This window comes from Macrobrachium nipponense, chromosome 33 (assembly GCF_015104395.2).
Source record: "Macrobrachium nipponense isolate FS-2020 chromosome 33, ASM1510439v2, whole genome shotgun sequence".
NCBI classification, from domain to species: Eukaryota; Metazoa; Arthropoda; class Malacostraca; order Decapoda; family Palaemonidae; genus Macrobrachium; species Macrobrachium nipponense.
The window spans coordinates 43,681,985-43,700,428 of record NC_087219.1 but is presented as its reverse complement, the minus strand read 5'-3'; the positions used below and the strand labels follow the sequence as shown (position 1 = coordinate 43,700,428).

General features: G+C 37.5%; 1 protein-coding gene across 8 annotated transcripts in view; it reads left to right on the top strand.

Moving 5' to 3' along the window:
- The window catches only part of LOC135203132 (sushi, von Willebrand factor type A, EGF and pentraxin domain-containing protein 1-like), a 257,130-nt gene that overhangs the window by 174,611 nt on the left and 64,075 nt on the right, over window positions 1-18,444 (top strand). For all 8 annotated transcript variants that reach the window (XM_064232780.1, XM_064232784.1, XM_064232781.1 and 5 more), the window contains one exon: window positions 12,629-12,731. In XM_064232780.1, the coding sequence (XP_064088850.1) occupies window positions 12,629-12,731 (103 nt within the window). The remainder of the gene's footprint in view (window positions 1-12,628; window positions 12,732-18,444) is intronic.

Genomic DNA, 18,444 nt, shown 5'->3' with positions numbered 1-18,444 from the left:
GCAAAGCTAAAATTGACCATTAAAATCTCCACTAGCAATTATATGAAGCCAGCTCAATGACCATATCCCATCCACTAGCAATTATATGAAGCAAGCTAAATGATCAGGTATCTCCACTATCATTTATATGGAGCAAGCTAAAATGACCAAGTATCTCCAAAACTATCAATTTAATGAAGCCAAGAAAAAATTACATTATCTCCACTACAATTATATGGAGCAAGCTTAAATTGGCCAAGTATCTCCAACTAGCATTAAAATATGAATGCCAAGCTAAAATGACTTATTCCCTACCCTAGCATTATATGAAGCTAACAAAATGACCAAGTTATCTCCACTAGCATTATATTGGAACAAGTGCTAAATGCCAGTTAAATCTCCACTAGCAATTAGATGGAGCAAGCTTAAAATGACCAGTATCTCCACTAGCCAAATTATATGAAGCAAGCTTAAAATGACCCAGTTATCTCCACTAGTCAATTATATGAAGCAAGCTAAAATGACCAGTATCTCACTAGCAATTATTGGAGCAAGCTAAAATGACCAGTATCTCACTAGCATTATTGAAGCAGCTAAAATACCCAGTATCGTCCACTAGCGAAATTATAATGGAAGCAAGCTAAAATTACCAGGATCCTCCACTTAGCAAAATTTATGAGCCCCCTAAAATCACCAGTGTCTCCACCAGCAATTAATATGAAGCAAGCCAAAATTACCAGTAATCTCCCACCAGCAATTAATTGAAGCAAGCCAAAATGAACCAGTATCTCCAACTAGCTAAAATTATAGAAGCAACAAAAATTACCAGTATCTCCCACTAAGCAATTATATGAAGCAAGCTAAAATTTACCAGTTCTCCACTAGCACTTTATATGAAGCAAGCTAAAATTGACCAGTATCTCCACTAGCAATTATATGAATCAGCTAACGTTGGAACTAAAGTTATCTCCCCTAGCAGTATATGATCAGGCCAAGCTAAAATTACCAGTAACTCCACTAGCAATTATATGGAGCAAGCTAAAATGACCAGTATCTCCACTAGCAATTATATGAAGCAAGCTAAAATTACCAGTATCTCCACTAGCAATTATATGAAGCAAGCTAAAATGACCAGTATCTCCACTAGCAATTATATGAAGCAAGCTAAAATTACCAGTATCTCCACTAGCAATTATATGGAGCAAGCTAAAATGACCAGTATCTCCACTAGCAATTATATGAAGCAAGCTAAAATTACCAGTATCTCCACTAGCAATTATATGAAGCAAGCTAAAATTACCAGTATCTCCACTAGCAATTATATATGGAGCCCACCTAAAAGAAAAATCCACCAGTGTCTCCCACCAGCAATTATATGAACAAGCCAAAATTACCATATCTCCACCACAATTATATGAAGCAAGCTAAAATGACCAGTATCTCCACTAGCAATTATATGAAGCAAGCTAAAATTACCAGTATCTCCACTAGCAATTATATGGAGCAAGCTAAAATTACCAGTATCTCCACTAGCAATTATATGAAGCAAGCTAAAATTACCAGTATCTCACCAAGCACCTTTATATGAGCAAGCTAAAATTACCATATCTCCCCACTAGCAATTATATGAAGCAAGCTAAAATTACCAGTATCTCCACTAGCAATTATATGAAGCAAGCTAAAATTACCAGTATCTCCACTAGCAATTATATGAAGCAAGCTAAAATTACCAGTATCTCCACTAGCAATTATATGGAGCAAGCTAAAATGACCGGTATCTAAACATCAATTACATGAAGTGAATTAAAGTGACTAGTACCTCAACAAGGAGACTGGAAGGGATTCCAGTATTCCAGAGGTGAATCACATAGACTGATCGAATGGCCTGACAGACAGGGTTTCGCTATTTTTATACAGAAATTGTTTCATGAATTAGTGGTTCAATTCTAATGTATTCCTGTATACACAATTCTGATTTGTTCAAGATTTCCCCTTGGTTTTTTTTTTTATGATTCGGAGAAACCGTATTTCTGATATAAAAAGAATGCTTTATCGATCACGTGGAAAGGGAAAAGGATATTTATATCCTTTTTGTACCATTTTGTTCAAGACTCATTTTGCCAGTTTTCGGACCGGATGCAAGACGTCCAGTACTTCAGCGTTGTTGTCTAGCTTAAGCATTTATTTCCTTTTTCCACTTCATTCCTTTTGCTTCGTCATCTGTTATCATTATTATCCGTCACGATTTTATTCTCTTTGCTTTTCTCCTCGATGTCTCAAGGTGACGTCTTGGTTTCTCATTCAAGATGAAATCCTTGGTAAGTAGGGAAATCGGTCTTTCTCAGCGAATATCACTCTTCTTCAATTTAACCTTTAAGATTCAGGATGTCTCTGCCCACTTATTTGTAGGAGCCTATATTGATCTCAACCTCTCTATTTTCCATTATAGACAACTCTTCCGTCCTACCTAGAATACTAGACGCCTTTCCTATTGTATATAGAAAATACCAGAGGTCTCTTCCCTCCTGTTGATGTGTTACTATAGTAGATTCACATCAGCCGTGCATTTGATGTCTAGGCCAGTCCCCTACGACGCTCCTGATTGGCTGTTGATAAGCCAGTCACAGGTCTGGAAACTGTCTCTCTCGAGAGTTCACTTGGGCAGGATGTATGTTTCACCTCTCCTGAGGGATTCTGGTGAAAGACGTAGCCCTCAGGAAAGATGGAACATACATCCTGCCCATGTGAACTCTCGGGAGAGACTGAGAGTTTCCAGCCCTGTGATTGGCTTATCAACAACAAATCAGATGCTAGGTTGATGTGAATGTACTATAGGCTCCTCATTTGTGTTTTGAACTCCAGACTTCTCTCACATCCCATCTTACATTTAATAGAATACCTGATATTTCTTCCTTTCGGCTCCATTGATATCCAATGACTCTGACATTTCCGTATTTATTATTCAGTTGGTCAAAGTTGGTAAGTGAATGTGCCCATTTTTTCGTACCTACAGATGACTCTCTCTCTCTCTCTCTCTCTCTCTCTCTCTCTCTCTCTCTCTCTCTCTCTCTCTCTCTCTCTCCTCCTAGCAAAAATGGCAGTGTGTTCAGTTCACATACTGACCAACCTAAGTTTGACCCCTGGACAGGATACTAACTTAGTCCTCAGTTGATCTGAGCATTGAATAAAGTACCAGGTTGTTACTCGGCTTCTGTAGTTATATATGAGGTGACACAGAGCCAGAGCACACGTGAGTCAAAATGCTAATAAGAGAATGAGGGATATGAACGTAGCTACACATGGAGCTACTAAATACGAGAGGAAAATGGAAGGTTCGAACCAATTCGAGTCTTGGCCATAGTGCAGGAGTGAGTAATATGGCAACATTACGTAAAACGAGAGAGATGGAAAGGGGAAAGATGGAAGTTCAGTAGATGAGAGGAGAAAGGACATACCCACCTGCTCTAAAGGCTACTTAACCGCCTTGTTTATGGTTCATCCTAACTAGATGTGGAGAGAGAGAGAGAGAGAGAGAGAGAGAGAGAGAGAGAGAGAGAGAGAGAGAGAGAGAGAGAGAATGAATTATACGATTTAATTTTAAAAGATACCATTCATATTCACCAAAGAATTACACAGAAAAGGTGTACTCTTAGGAGACAGAGAGAGGAAAAATAGGAGACGAAAGGGAATTATGCATTAGGCTAAACAAGGCCGTTATCATTCACAGAAAAAAGAAAAGAACAATGTAATCTGTGCGAGGAGAGAGAGAAGAAATAACAAAACGATATGCCACCAAATTAGAAATTAGAAGGAAAGAAACTGAAGTAGAGACAAAAGAATAATATAAATGAGCACATCCTTCTGTAGTATTTGCAGCTGCTAGTGGCCTTTGAAGTCATTCCCATCTGATATAGAAAGAGCTACTAGTATAGTAGCTGGATTGGAAAACGGGATCACAAGATAGAACACTAAAGGAGAGCAGTTGGAATATCTACATGAATTCTAATGTTCAAATTGATGAAGTGTCGCATAGATAATGTATGTTTTTCGGAGACTTGCCCAATAATACATCATCGTAGCATTTAAACATGACATTTAGTTGCCTGGGTATCCTCCTCTGTGTATATGAAAGCAGAAAATTGTTTGTGTGATTGTGTCTGTGCTTGTATGCGCGCTTGCACGCGCATATGCTCTTCTAGTAATGTTTGAAAAACTTTGTTTTCCAGTCATTAGTTGCCAAATCGGTTCACTTTTAGTTTGTCAACTTCTGTACATCTGGCAACATTAAAATACCTCACGATTACAGGTGTGTTATTCGATTCGATAAACTCCTTATGGGGATAGTGCCGTCAGTGCACCTCGCCCTGTTCACTCAAGGTTCTTTTCAGCGTGCCTTCGGCTCCTAGCTGAAACCACTTTCCTCTTTTCATTCCTTTTACTAGACCTCCGTTCTTATTTCTTTCTTTCATCTCACTTTCCATCTTCTCCTAACAATTGTTTCAACATCATTTTCAACGCTGAGGGACCTCATAGGTCCCAGCGCTTGGCATTTTTCTCAAGTTTTATATTTCATTCCATTTTGACGTAGAAGCAACATCGGTTTCTAAGTGAATGTGAATTATTAGCTGAAAAGGGTACGAAATGGATGAAATGGTGAAACGAAATTGACTCGTCTGGTATATTATTTATTTATTATTTTTTTTTTTTTTTTGCTCTATCACAGTCCTCCAATTCGACTGGGTGGTATTTATTATTATTATTATTATTATTATTATTATTATTATTATTATTTTGTTCTAAGAGGTCCACAATAATAGAAAGGTTGCGAGTTCGAACCCTTCCCTGGGTTCATCTTCAGTCTGAAGAGGAACTTAAGGGAAGGGTTCGAAAGCTATGTAAAGGGTTTTTGAATTATACACGAATTCGCAACTTTTTTTTATTATTTTGGACTTCTTAGATCATATGCTCTGGCGATAGAGAGTTTTTCCCAACTAACAATTATTATTATTATCATTTTGTTCTAAAGGGTCCACAATAATACAAAGTGTAAAAAGTCCGTGTATAATTTTGAAGACTTTACAGAAAGCTTTCGAACCATTCCCTGGGTTCATCTTCAGTCCAAATGAACAATAAGATGAACCCAGGGAAGGGTTCGAAAGCTTTCTGTAAAGTCTTCAAAATGATACACGGACTTTTTACACTTTGTATATATACTCTCGTGATAGAGATTTTTTCCTACTATTATTATCATTATTATTCACAAGAGGAATTCTATTCCCATTGAACAAGCCCACAGGGCCCACTAACTTGAAATTCAAGCTTCCAAATAATATTACCACCCGAGTTCATTGTGTGTCAAGCTCGTGGGGATATACCGCTTTCCTCCTCACTTTCCATCGACTGGGTCGCTTCAGAGAAAAATGCGAGGCATTCCCCGAAGACTCATTGCGAGTGACCTTAGCGTGCAAAGAGGACCTTTCGCGAGGGGTCGTGACGTCGAGTCGTGTCCCCACGTCATCGTCGCCGGCCGGTAGTTGAGGTCGAGCCTTTCGTCCCCCCTCTGTAATTCCAAGGCTCTTTTGGTCAAATGTCCCTACTCGTTAGCCTGCGGAGCATTTGCGTTCTGGCACGATGCGATGAAGCATTGAAAGATTGCATGCATGCATTCTGGGGTCGCATGAATCGTTCCCATTTGCGTCCGGATAATGTGGGTCAGTTCGCTCGGTAGACACGGCAGCGCTGATCGTTCGTCCTAGTTTCGCTTTCATTATCCCGAGCCGAGTTCCGCCTCTGCTCTTTTGCTCTGCTGTTTGCTTTTGTGCGGGAGGAGAACGCTGGTTCTCTGGTGCACGACAGATTAGAGGACTTCGAGGAAGTTGATGACAAATTAGAGGACTTCTGACGTCAAGAACGTCACCATGAAAACGTCAAATTGGAATGCCGCTAGAGCGATGGCGATTATAAAAAGTTAAGTATATCTTAGTTTTACCAGACCACTGAGCTAATTAACAGCTCTCCTAGGGCTGGCCCGAGGGATTAGATATTTTTACGTGGCTAGGAACCAATTGGTCACCTAGCAAAGGGACCCACAGCTTATTGTGGGATCCGAACCACACTATATCGAGAAATGAATTTCTATCACCAGAAATAAATTCCTCTGATTCCGCGTTGGCCGAGCCGGGATTCGAACTTCGGACCACCGTATCGGTAGCCGAGCGCGAAAACCACTCGTCCAGCGAGGAACTTGATGGCGATCATGAAGACGTAAATGATTGAGTTTTATAAATCGACCTTGTAATTAAAATTGGTTGATTAAAGGACCTGGGACCACTGACGATCTTTAAAAAATAATAACAAATAGGAGGGTTTCAAAATTTTTAAAGCCATAAAGATAGCATATCAGAAGAGTAGAGAAGCAATATAGTATGAAATTCTTAAAATGAATGAGGACTTCGAGAGCACTGGCAACCATGGAAAATAATAAATTTGTGGAATTGAGAAATGATAATCCTAGAAATATTTAATTAAAAGACATCAGGAGTATTAACAACCATAAATAAATTGCTACCCTCGACAATAATGGTGTGAGGACTTCAAATAAATTGATAACCATAAAACAATAATTTTGAGGGATTGAAAAGTGAAAATAATGTTATAAATAACAAAATAGAGGACAACGGTTACCAATTTTCATTTCAGTAGTGACTCAACATAAAAGGACACTAAAATCTCTCTTTATGCTCTCATTCATTTCCTCGTTCTTTTTGGCTTATTTGAAGGAAGAGTCAGTATAATGAAAACTGATAAAGACCGTGAAAACGTTCACTTCAAAATGGTCTAATTACAACCATAATATTATTCTTGTTATATTTTAATAGATTTTTATCCATTTATCTCTTTATTGTTATTTTATTTTATTAAGTGGGATCTCTTCTTTCTGTATTTCACTTTACATCCTCTGACTTCTTCCTAATGAACACCATATTCTTAGGAAGCTTGAATTTCGAGTCAGTGGCCCCTTTGGTTGGCTTGTGCAATATGAATAGGTTTCATCTGCTGAATAATTAATAATAATAATAATAATAATAATAATAATAATAATAATATAATAATGATATAATACTAATAATCTTATTAACAGAACACAAACGAAAAGAAGGTACTCCATGAACAGAACAAACGAAAAGAAAGAAAATACCTCATCAAAACAGAAACACAAACGGAAAAAGAAAGCAGTACCATCAAAATAAACTGAACACAAACGAAAAAAAGAAAGAAAGTAACCTCATAAAAAAAGAACAAAACCAAACGAAAAAAATAAAAGGAAAGAAGTACCTCATAAACAGAACACAAACGAAATAGAAAGAAGTACCTCACAAACAGAACACAAACGAAAAAGAAAGAAGTACCTCACAAACAGAACACGAAAAAGAAAGAAGTACCTCATAAACAGAACACAAACGAAAAAGAAAGAAGTACCTCATAAACAGAACACAAACGAAAAAGAAAGAAGTACCTCATAAACAGAACACAAACGAAAAAGAAAGAAGTACCTCATAAACAGAACACAAACGAAAAAGAAAGAAGTACCTCATAAACAGAACACAAACGAAATAGAAAGAAGTACCGCTTTCAGAATTTATCGAGAAGCACCGTGCCTTCTTAAAAACGTTTCCAGAAGCTCTTAGCGTCATGAAATGTTAAGTGAGGTTTTGTGGGTATTTATATTCAAGATTCATATTCCGGACCAGGCTGACGACTGCTGAAAACTCTCTGCAAAAATGTTCAAAAAGTCCAATGCTCGACGCAGCATCGCCGGCTGAGTGTGCCGACCACTCTGTACATCATTTATTCAGTGATCAGACGTTTTCCGGTTAGCCCTTTTCTTATGCTAGAATATTGTGAAATTTGAATTTGAATCCAATTGGAAATGTTAAAATGTTTCCTCTTGGCTATGCTGTTTAATGGGTTGTAGTCATGTTGTGGACGAGAAGAAAGACGAATGTTAAAAAAGGACATTTTTGTGTATTGATGTACCGGAAATAAAGGTATGTCGACAGTGTAGCTGTCAAATATGTAAATAGTCAAAAAATAACAGAGAAAATAGTATGCTGACAGGTTTAGCATGTAAATATGCACATCACTGAACGGACTAAGAAAAACATTGTAGACAGGAAGAGACAGACCAACAGAACTGTACCGAGACAAATACAGACAGAAAATGAAAAAGAAATTTAAAAATAAACTTTGAAACAGGCTAACATAAAAAATTATGGGCAGTAACAGACGGACATTCAAGCAAACTAGAAATGAATAATGATGCTGTAAATGTTGTGAGTGGAGTTGCCAATAAAAAAGAAGGGTATTATCTTGAAGACCCAGAGGCTTAGGGCAAACGGTAGGAGACTTTCTTTGGGCCCTCCTTTTATTTTAGCAATTACCTATGAGATTAACACCCATTCCCTTATCTGGACAGCACAGAAAAGTCTGATGAATACTGGCCATTCTCTCTCTCTCTCTCTCTCTCTCTCTCTCTCTCTCTCTCTCTCTCTCTCTCAGGAGGAGGTGGACTTGAAAAACAATCTCAAGGAATTATCTTTAAGTGAAAGGAAGACTTGCCAAGGCTATTATTCGGCATTTAAGCAAAACTCTCTCTCTCTCTCTCTCTCTCTCTCTCTCTCTCTCTCTCTCTCTCTCTCTCTCTCTCTGAGACGGAGGTGGACATTAAAAATAAATGAGAGAATTACATTTAAGTAAAAGTAAGGCTTGCCCAGGCTATTATTTGCCATTAAACCAAAATTCTCTTTTTCTTTTGAGGCGGAGATGGACGTGAAAAAACAAGATCAAGGAATTACCTTTAAGTAAAAGCGAGACTTGCCAGTGCTCTTATTTGGTATTTAAACAAAATCTCTCTCTCTCTCTCTCTCTCTCTCTCTCTCTCTCTCTCTCTCTCTCTCTCACTGTGTTTGGTTTATGGTAATTTGTCGTATCCTTTTAGGCTCGCTATCCCCGGGGAAGAAATACATTCATCGTTTGCGCTGAAAAGGACGAGTTATCCCGCATCCTGGGACGAACCGTCCCATGCCCTTGGAAGAGAGGACATTGACAAGATGAAATCAAGCATTACGGAGGGTAATATATCTCTTCATATTTTACAAATATCGGATCATTTACCTTCGTGAGAGGTAGATTTCTAAGGGCTTGCGCACTCTCGACGGAAAGGCGTTGAGAGCTACAATAACGAACCGCCGTATTTAAGGCTTTAAAACTGCGAAGCGATGATTCTAAAATTGGCCTGGAGTCTTACGATCCTAGGAGATTTGGAGCGCCTCAGTGGCGTGATGGGTATGGTCTTGGCATGCCACCTTGTTGGCTGCGAGTTTGATTCTCGGGCATTCCATTGAGGCGTTAGAGATGTGTATTTCTGGTGATAGAAGTTCACTCTCGACGTGGTTCGGAAGTCACGTAAAGCCGTTGGTCCTGTTGCTGAATAACCACTGGTTCAATGCAACGTAAAAACACCATACAAACAAACAAACAAACCTAGGAGATTTGGGTCCTCGCCACTAACTGTGACATCTGAATTCGTATCTAAGATTACTGAGTTCTCTAATTCCTAACTGAATTGAAGCCTCAAAGACTCATGTTATAGAAATACTTATTTACCCACATCCGTCGCATCGCATCATGTGAAAATTAAAGATTTAATGTTTTTATTGGTATTCCTCGCCCTCGTCCTTCATCAGAGTACGTTAGTTGCTTCAACAGCACGAGAGGTAAAGTTATACTGTCTCATAATTTAGCTCAAAGCCACTAATGGAATAGGCTCTCAAAGGCTTACTTGCTTTCGGGTTCCGCTTTCTAGTTGTGGCGATGGAGAGGGGTCGTATTATTCTCTCTCTCTCTCTCTCTCTCTCTCTCTCTCTCTCTCTCTCTCTCTCTTTAGAACGAGCTGTCCTACCCGCTGGGACGAGATATCCGTATCCTTTTGAATGGACTATCCTTCACTCTTGACAGACGTAGAACAAACGTAATGAAGCATGCTGGGGGAGAATGGCTCTTGTCATTTTTATAAATCTTTTGTCTCATTCTAATGGGGGGGAGAGTTTATTCTTATTGTAAGAGCATTCGAAACCACAATAACATACACTCAACGATATAACTATTTACCCACTCAAGTTATGGCATTTTGTCGTTAATAGAAAAGATGTTTGTTAAAAACCCCTGTTCATATTCCCATACGCAGGATGTCTGAATTCATCGCAATACAGCCACGGTACAAGATTTTTCTTAACGCATTTTTAGTCTTAATCAAATGGAGTTCGACGAATTCGCAACACACGCGTTGAAAATGCTCATTTATCCACCGCCTCTGATGATAATCCGTTGAGGGAGGAGAGAATGGAGTTTGCCAAGGGGCGCTCTTCGTCTTAATCTGAGTACGTTCGGCAGCGCACGCGATAAAGCAATGCTGCCTCTCATAATTTTGCGTCAAGACCCTAATGGAATCAGCTCTCGAAGGCTTACTTTCCGGTTCCACTTTCCCCTGGAGGGCGGGGCGGATTTTCGTATCTCTCTCTCTCTCTCTCTCTCTCTCTCTCTCTCTCTCTCTCTCTCTCTCTGTCGTACTCTTGATACCGTGTAAATCCGTCAACTTCTTTGGATATCTTAAAATTATCCTTTTGATTTGTTTATGTGTACATTTCTTCATATTTTTACACACACACACACACACACACACACACACACACACACACACATATATATATATATATATATATATATATATATATATATATATATATATATACATCGGTGGCCAATTCGTAATTGATTCAGGGACCATTTACCGAATGAGTTTTGTGTTAAGTCCCATCTCTTAAGTAATAAAATAAATACTCTGTAGGTACACACGTGAATCTTATCAATCAAAAACCCACTTCTTGCCAGAGAAACAGACCGCTAAATTGTAGTACGTATGTGACATACATCTGTGAACTGACAGAGCAGGTCCGTCACTCTCTCGGTCGTCCAGGGCTTATAATAGCAGGGAATGGCGGGAATAATTCCTATCGGAATCCAATCAAATCGGTTCGTAACGACGAAAACTCCTCGTAGGGACCCCTCAGCTGGCTGCTGACCGCAATACAGAGAGAGATCCCGGGGCAATCAGCTCCACTCAGCGGGTTTGCGGAATCAGTAGTTCCGCTCTCCCGAAGTTTGTGGAACTCGTTTGATTAATCCTTTATCGAAAACAATTTCTTCCTAATGAATTCTACAAGAGATGCTTCTGCTTCTGCTTCTGCTGGACGTATCGGGAATTGGAAGGCAGACAGGATGTAGGAGGAGGATTTCGGAGAGCACTTTTCTCTTACTTTCCCAGATGTCTTCCGTTTATTGTCTTTTGTCTTCTCTTTTTCTTTCATTACCTTTGTGGTGTCTATTTACTTTTCTTTGTGCATTGTTTTTTCTTTTTTACTTATTTTTTTTTTTTTACCGTGGCTTCCTTTTTTCTCTCTGCTGTGCAATTCTGGTGTGTTTTGTTAGCTGAAGACAAATACAAGAACGGGGCTTGGTTGCTTTTGTCATTATCTTTCATATCTTTATTGATTTCCTTTTGATGGTCAGCATAGCATTTTTATACATCAAAGGTATTGGTCCTGTTATTATGTAGTATAAATCTTTCACGTTGTTAAATTACGTAGATGCTTTAGGAAGAGTGAATCTAAATCGGATTCGTTATTTTCATTGTTTTAAGTTTCCCTCGTTGATGAAGTATGAGAGAGAGAGAGAGAGAGAGAGAGAGAGAGAGAGAGAGAGAGAGAGAGAGAGAGAGAGAGAGAGGATAGTACAAATCTTTCTGCCAATGATTTGTGCATTCCTATCGAAGCACTGAACAAACTTACCGGTGTAGCGGATGTATCACTTCCTTTAAAATCCATTTCCATGTTCCGCTCATGATTTAATCTACGTCTTCTGGGCCCGAATAAAGTTATTTTTGGAGGCGATCAAGATAAAACTCTAACCCACACAGTGAACATTTACAAAACATGTACATATGCGTACGAAGTTTAGCTCCTGATTATGAACTTGACTTAGCCAGTCAAGGTAGGCAAACAGGATGAGTAAGATTGGTAATTTTGGATGTTTTAGGTCTGTAATTTTAATGTATCGTATGTTAACTTTTTTGAAGGTTTTAAGTAATTTTAATATATCTTATGTTTGTCTTTTTTGGAGGTTCTAAGTAATTTAAATGTTTCTTATGTTAACTTTTTTTAACGTTGTAAGTAATTTTAATGTATCTTATGTTAACTTTTTTTAAGGTTTTAAGTAAAAAATTTAGACGTTTCAGGCTAGCAGTTTATAAATATGTCATTCAATAAAACTGAGTGTCAGGACTGCAGATAATAGATGCTCAAGATCAAATACTTATAAACGACATATAAACAATTTAAGATAAGCCCAATAGCCCTGAGAGTCTCAAGACTGCAATGAATAGGTACTTTAGAACAGATACTTAGAAAAGTTCGATAAACAATTGAAGATGATCCCAGAGAGCCTCCGGCGGTAAAACCCGAACCGGCACATCACAGACGCATCATGAATAATGGATTAACCTTTCTGTTCTCTGTCTCGTCTCTGGTGACAGGGGAGGAAATGCCTGAGGAAATGCAGCACCGACGCCGACTGTCTGAGCAGAAGGAAGATCTGTATCTGTGATGGCGTCTGCGGCCTCTCTTGCATCAAACCAGGTGAGAGTTTTGGATTTTTTAAATTTGGCTCAATTCATATTTCATTCGCAAGCGCCTCAGTGGCGTGGTTGGTATGGTGTTGGCGTCCCACCTCGGTGGTCGCGGGTTCGATTCTCGGCCATTCCATTGAGGTGTGAGGGATGTGTATTTCCGGTGATAGAAGTTCACTCTCGACGTGGTTCGGAAGTCACGTAAAGCCGTTGGTCCCGTTGCTGCATAACCACTGGTTGCATGCAACGTAAAACACCATACAAACAAACAAACATATTTCATTCGCGATTTGATCAATCTACCCCTGATTTGTTAAATCCACACTCCCTTCCTTCTCGATTTACCGGATTAAGCTACGGTAATCTTGATTTAGTAAGTTCAATTATCATATTTCTCGATTTACTATATCCGTTCCCGTAGGGGTGTAGTGCCATCAGTGCAACCTCAGCGGTGCACTGTAGGCATTACTTAAGTGTCTTCGTAGCTTACCTTCGGCCCCTAGCTGCAACCCCTTTCGTTCCTTTTACTTTACCTCCTTTCATATTTTCGCGATTTACTAAATCCAACTACGGTCATTTTCTCTACAAAATCCAACTACGGCAATTATCTCTACAAAATCCAACTAGGTTAATGTTCTCTACGAAATCCAATTACGGCAATTATCTCTACAAAATCCAACTACGGTAACGTTCTCTACAAAATCCAACTACGGTAATATTCTCGATTTTATAAATCCAGTTACTGTAGACTTCTCGATTTACTTAATCTGACTACAGCAATTTTCTAAATTTAATAAATCCAACTACTGCCATTATTAAATTTACTAAATCCAACTACTGCCATTATTAGATTTAATAAATCCAACTACTGCCATTATTAAATTTAATCCAACTACTGCCATTATTAAATTTAATAAATCCAACTACTGCCATTATCAAATTTAATAAATCCAACTACTGCCATTATTAAATTTACTAAATCCAACTACGGTAATATTCTCGATTTTATAAATCCAATTACTGCAGTTTTCTCACTTTAGTAAGTCCAACGACGACAGTCTTCTCGATTTACTAAATCTCCATCAACGCTTGCTCTCCGATGTTGTAATCCCCTTATGCTAAATAAACTTTTGCTTCTATTTGAGTTGCTAAAATCACCCACTGTGTGTCCTCCTCTATTCGTTGAATGTACCTACTTTTCTTTTCCATCGGAATTTACTATATTATTCCCTTACACTGTCATGTTCATTTTGTATACTCGCCGGCATTTTCCTCGGTAGGTAAACTCCCCTGTGTTTCCATTTCATGAGTTGTTTAATTTACTGAAGTGACCTGCTCGACTCAAGTGATTCTCTAGTTTTCAATTTGATCTTGACCTCTCTTACATCTCCTTCTCGATTTGCTGCATTTACCCATTATTTCATTTTCTTTTTTATTACACTCGTGCTTTCTCCCGCTGGTATTATTCCGTTTTCTTTCATTACAATGACGCTCAATCTCTGGTGTTATTCCACTCATGTAGCTCTTCGTTGGACGAGTGGTTTTCGCGCTCGGCTACCAATCCGGTGGTCCGAAGATCGATTCCCGGCTCGGCCAACGCGGAATAAGAGGAATTTATTTCTGGTGATAGAAATTCATCTCTCGATATAATGTGGTTCGGATCCCACAATAAGCTGTAGGTCCCGTTGCTAGATATCCAATTGGTTCCTAGCCACGTAAAAATATCTAATCCTTCGGGCCAGCCCTAGGAGAGCCGTTAATCAGCTCAGTGGTCCTGTTAAACTAAGATATACTTAACTTTTTTTCCGGCATACAAAACTCGTACTTTCCTTTAGATTCAGATAATACAGAATTTTTCTCGGTGTGCTAAGCCCAACCTTTATATTTGCTAAACTCTCAAGCACTTCCTTATCATTTTCCAAAGACCTTTTAAGAGATTTTTTCTCGGTATGCTAAACAAGAAAACGAACTCTTTGCTATGATAAGACCCCACGCACTTTCTTCCCTAAGTAAATGCTAATCACATACGAATCTTGTTTGATGAGCTGAATTCACTAATGCTCCTTTTTATTGTTGGTTGAATTCACTTGCGTCTGCTGGTGGTATCCTTAATTACAATTGGTTCTGGATTTGCTCAACACACTAACACTGTTTTCGCTTACTCGGGGAGTAACCCTACAAACTACTTTGTTGTTGTTGGGGGCAGGGGGTAGGAAAGGTCTATGGAAAAGCCTAAAAAGGTCTGAAAATTGTGTTTTGCGTTGAGTTAAAGACACAGGAATTTTAGGATGGGATATTCATGATTTATTTATTAGAATGAAAATGTAAAAGAATAAATAATGTGTACGTTAAACATTACAGAACAATTATTTCTTATAAAATATAGCGTTTTGATTTCAATTTTCGTTGGAGAAACAACGTTCTATTTGACAGTAGATTTAAGCATACGCCCTGAGTAAGCTGGAGGTCGGATCACGCCTTGTTTCCTCTCATTATGCTGCTATCAGTTACGCTTATATATTATCATAATTATACAATAATCATATGCTTATATATTATTATTATCATTATTATACAATAATCATAGGTATTTTAAACTTTGATAGAATAAACAGCTAATTAGATTTTCTTCTAGTTAATATAAACTTCTACTAACTTCCATTAGAAACTTCCTCGATTTGATAAAATCGCTTAATCTATCTTCTCGATATACTAAACCCATGAACTTCCTTTTCGATGTTGTAGGCTCGTGTAAACTTCCTGCTGAATACGCTTAGATCATAACCTTCCCTCTCGATAAATTAAACTTCTAAACTTCCGTATTGATGTTCAGAACCTTTTCGATATAGTTACATCCAAGAACTTAATTTTTTTATGTGACAGTCATAATCTTACTTTTTCATTCGATAAAGTGTCATGAACATCCTTTTCTGTATGATAACATTACTGAAATACTTAAAGGAACTTCCTACTGTATATGCCTAAGTCGTAACCGTCCCTCTAGATGAATTAAACCACTGAATATCCTTATTCATACTCATAACTCATAAACTTCCTTCTCGATAGTTTTAGTTCATAAATTGCTTTCAAATTCGATAAAGTGTCGTAAACTTCTTTTTCGATATGGTAATATTGCTTTAACTTCCTTCTGGATCATGCTTAAATCCTTCCTCGTAAATTAAACCACTTTGCTTCCGTCTTCGCATCCAGATATCATAAACTTCCTTATCGAGATCTTTGATTCATAATCTAGATTTTCAGTTCAATAAGCTGATATGAACTTCCTTTTCGGCATGAAGAAATTGCTTAAACTTCCTTCTCGTTATATTTTATTTCATAATCTTGTTTTTCAATTGGATGAAATAAACTTCCTTTTCGAGATGATGAAAATGATTAAACTTCGTTCTCGATGTATTTTATTTCATAATCTTGTTTTTCAATTGGATAAAAAGAAATAAACTTCCTTTTCGATATGATAAAAATGATCAAACATCCTCCTCGATATAATTAGTTCATAATCTTGCCTTACGGTTTTATAAACCGACACAAACTTCTATTTAGACATGATAGAATTACTTCAACTTACTTCAGGATGGGCAGAATCCGTAAACACTTCCTTCACGGCAGTGGTTCTTAATACATTTCGGTGGCTGTACCTCTTGATATCTCAAGAATATGTTCTCGTACCCCTATCCAATATAAATACAAACCAAGCATATGAAAATATACAGCACTGGCTATCATGTCTCGTAACCCCCACGCCTCCCGCAAGGTTTAAGGTTTCATAAGATGGACTCTCAAACGTTGCATCCTTGGAATGCTAAACTCTCAAACGTTACCTGGAAACGTTCAGTTGAGTGTGGGTATTTTCCGTCCTCCAAAGGAATGCCGACTCCAGCAAACATAGATTGATACAGAATTTTTCGGAAAACATTCGTTATTAAAAAAAAAAAAATTCTCACAATTGATAATTAATAGTTGTATGTGTAGATTATATTGGCAGTCGTTTCTCATCATCGAAATTATTGTCTATATACATTATATGCATATGTGTGTTGTTTTCGTATATATATATATATATATATATATATATATATATATATATATATATATGTGTGTGTGTGTGTGTGTGTAGACATGCATATATGTATATTATACACACACACACACACACACACACACACACACACACATATATATATATATATATATATATATATATATATATATATATATATATATATTTACATATGTATTTATATAAAATATATTGTGTATATATACATGCATATATGTGCATAAATATGTTTATATATATAATATACACATATGATACATATGCATGCACACATATCTATTATATATTATGTATTTGTATATATATCTATATATGTGTGTATGTATGTAGATATGCCTATATGTATATATATATATATATATATATATAGATATATATATATAATATATATATATATATATATATATATATATATATATATATATATATATATATATATATATATATATGCAAAAACCTCGCTTAAAATCTCTTAGAATACAGAATGGATTTTAGTAACAAGCCTTTAATCCCGAAGCGAAACTCAGTTGTGTTAAAACCCTAAGCCATAGGACTTCCGCAAAGCATAAAGGAAAGCAGATATTTTTGGACGTGAAACTTTTACAGATATCAGAATTAAAATAAAAACATTTCTGCCTCAAATAATTAAAAACCGTAGTTGGTTGTAATGAGAAATGGGTAGGAACGTCTCACTTGTTCGAATGGTGTTTTTATTGTCTGCACACATCCTCCAGGACTTGTTATGGCTCGTAATCCTCAGTGCTTTACGCTCGCTAATCGGCAAATTAAAAGGTACTCATGCCTTTATTGCTGCCAGGTGTTCCTTTTTATTAGTTTTCTGTAAAAAAAATAAAAAAAAAAAAAAAAAAACAAAAAAAAACCATGGGCCGACTTTGTCTGTCCGTCCGTAATTTTCTGCCCGCCCTCAGATCTTTAAAAAAATATATAAAAAACTACTGAGGCTAGAGGGCTACATATTGGTGTGTTGATCATGCACCCTTTATTCATCAAACTTCCCAAATTGCAGCCCTCTAGCCTCAGTGGTTTTTATTTTACTTAAGGTTGAAGTTATTCATAATCACGCTTTTGGCAACGATACAGGAAAGGCCACTACCTTAAAGTTTCGTGGGTCGCGGCTTATTATACCGAGACCACCGAGAGACAGATATATTTTGGGTGGCATTGATTATTATACTATGAAGTGGCTGTACAGAAAACTCGATCTCTCCGAAGAAACTTCGGCTCATTTATTAGTTGTTAAGTCTTAGCAGGGACCGTGCGTCTTGGGTACACTTTTCAGTGCGTTTCGATGAGAATTAACAAATCAGTAACTGGCAACTTTCTCGAGACCATCCCTTGCGTCCTCTGGCAGTTACATAAATTACTTCTGGCGTTGACATAATATCACTCCGACTGTCACCATGTTACTTGTAGCCTAGTACAGGAAAAAGTAGACCCGCAGAGGACATAAGTAAATTTTTTTTCAACGACTAATTTCTTTCTGTTTTTCCATTTGTTCTTCCGAGCTGAAAACTCAACTGAAGTTTTCGATTAAAGTTTTTTCCATCTTCTGTATGTATGTATGTCTGCCATAACCTTTCCACGTTATCGAATATTTTAAAACCTCAAAAAGTTCCTCGTTGGA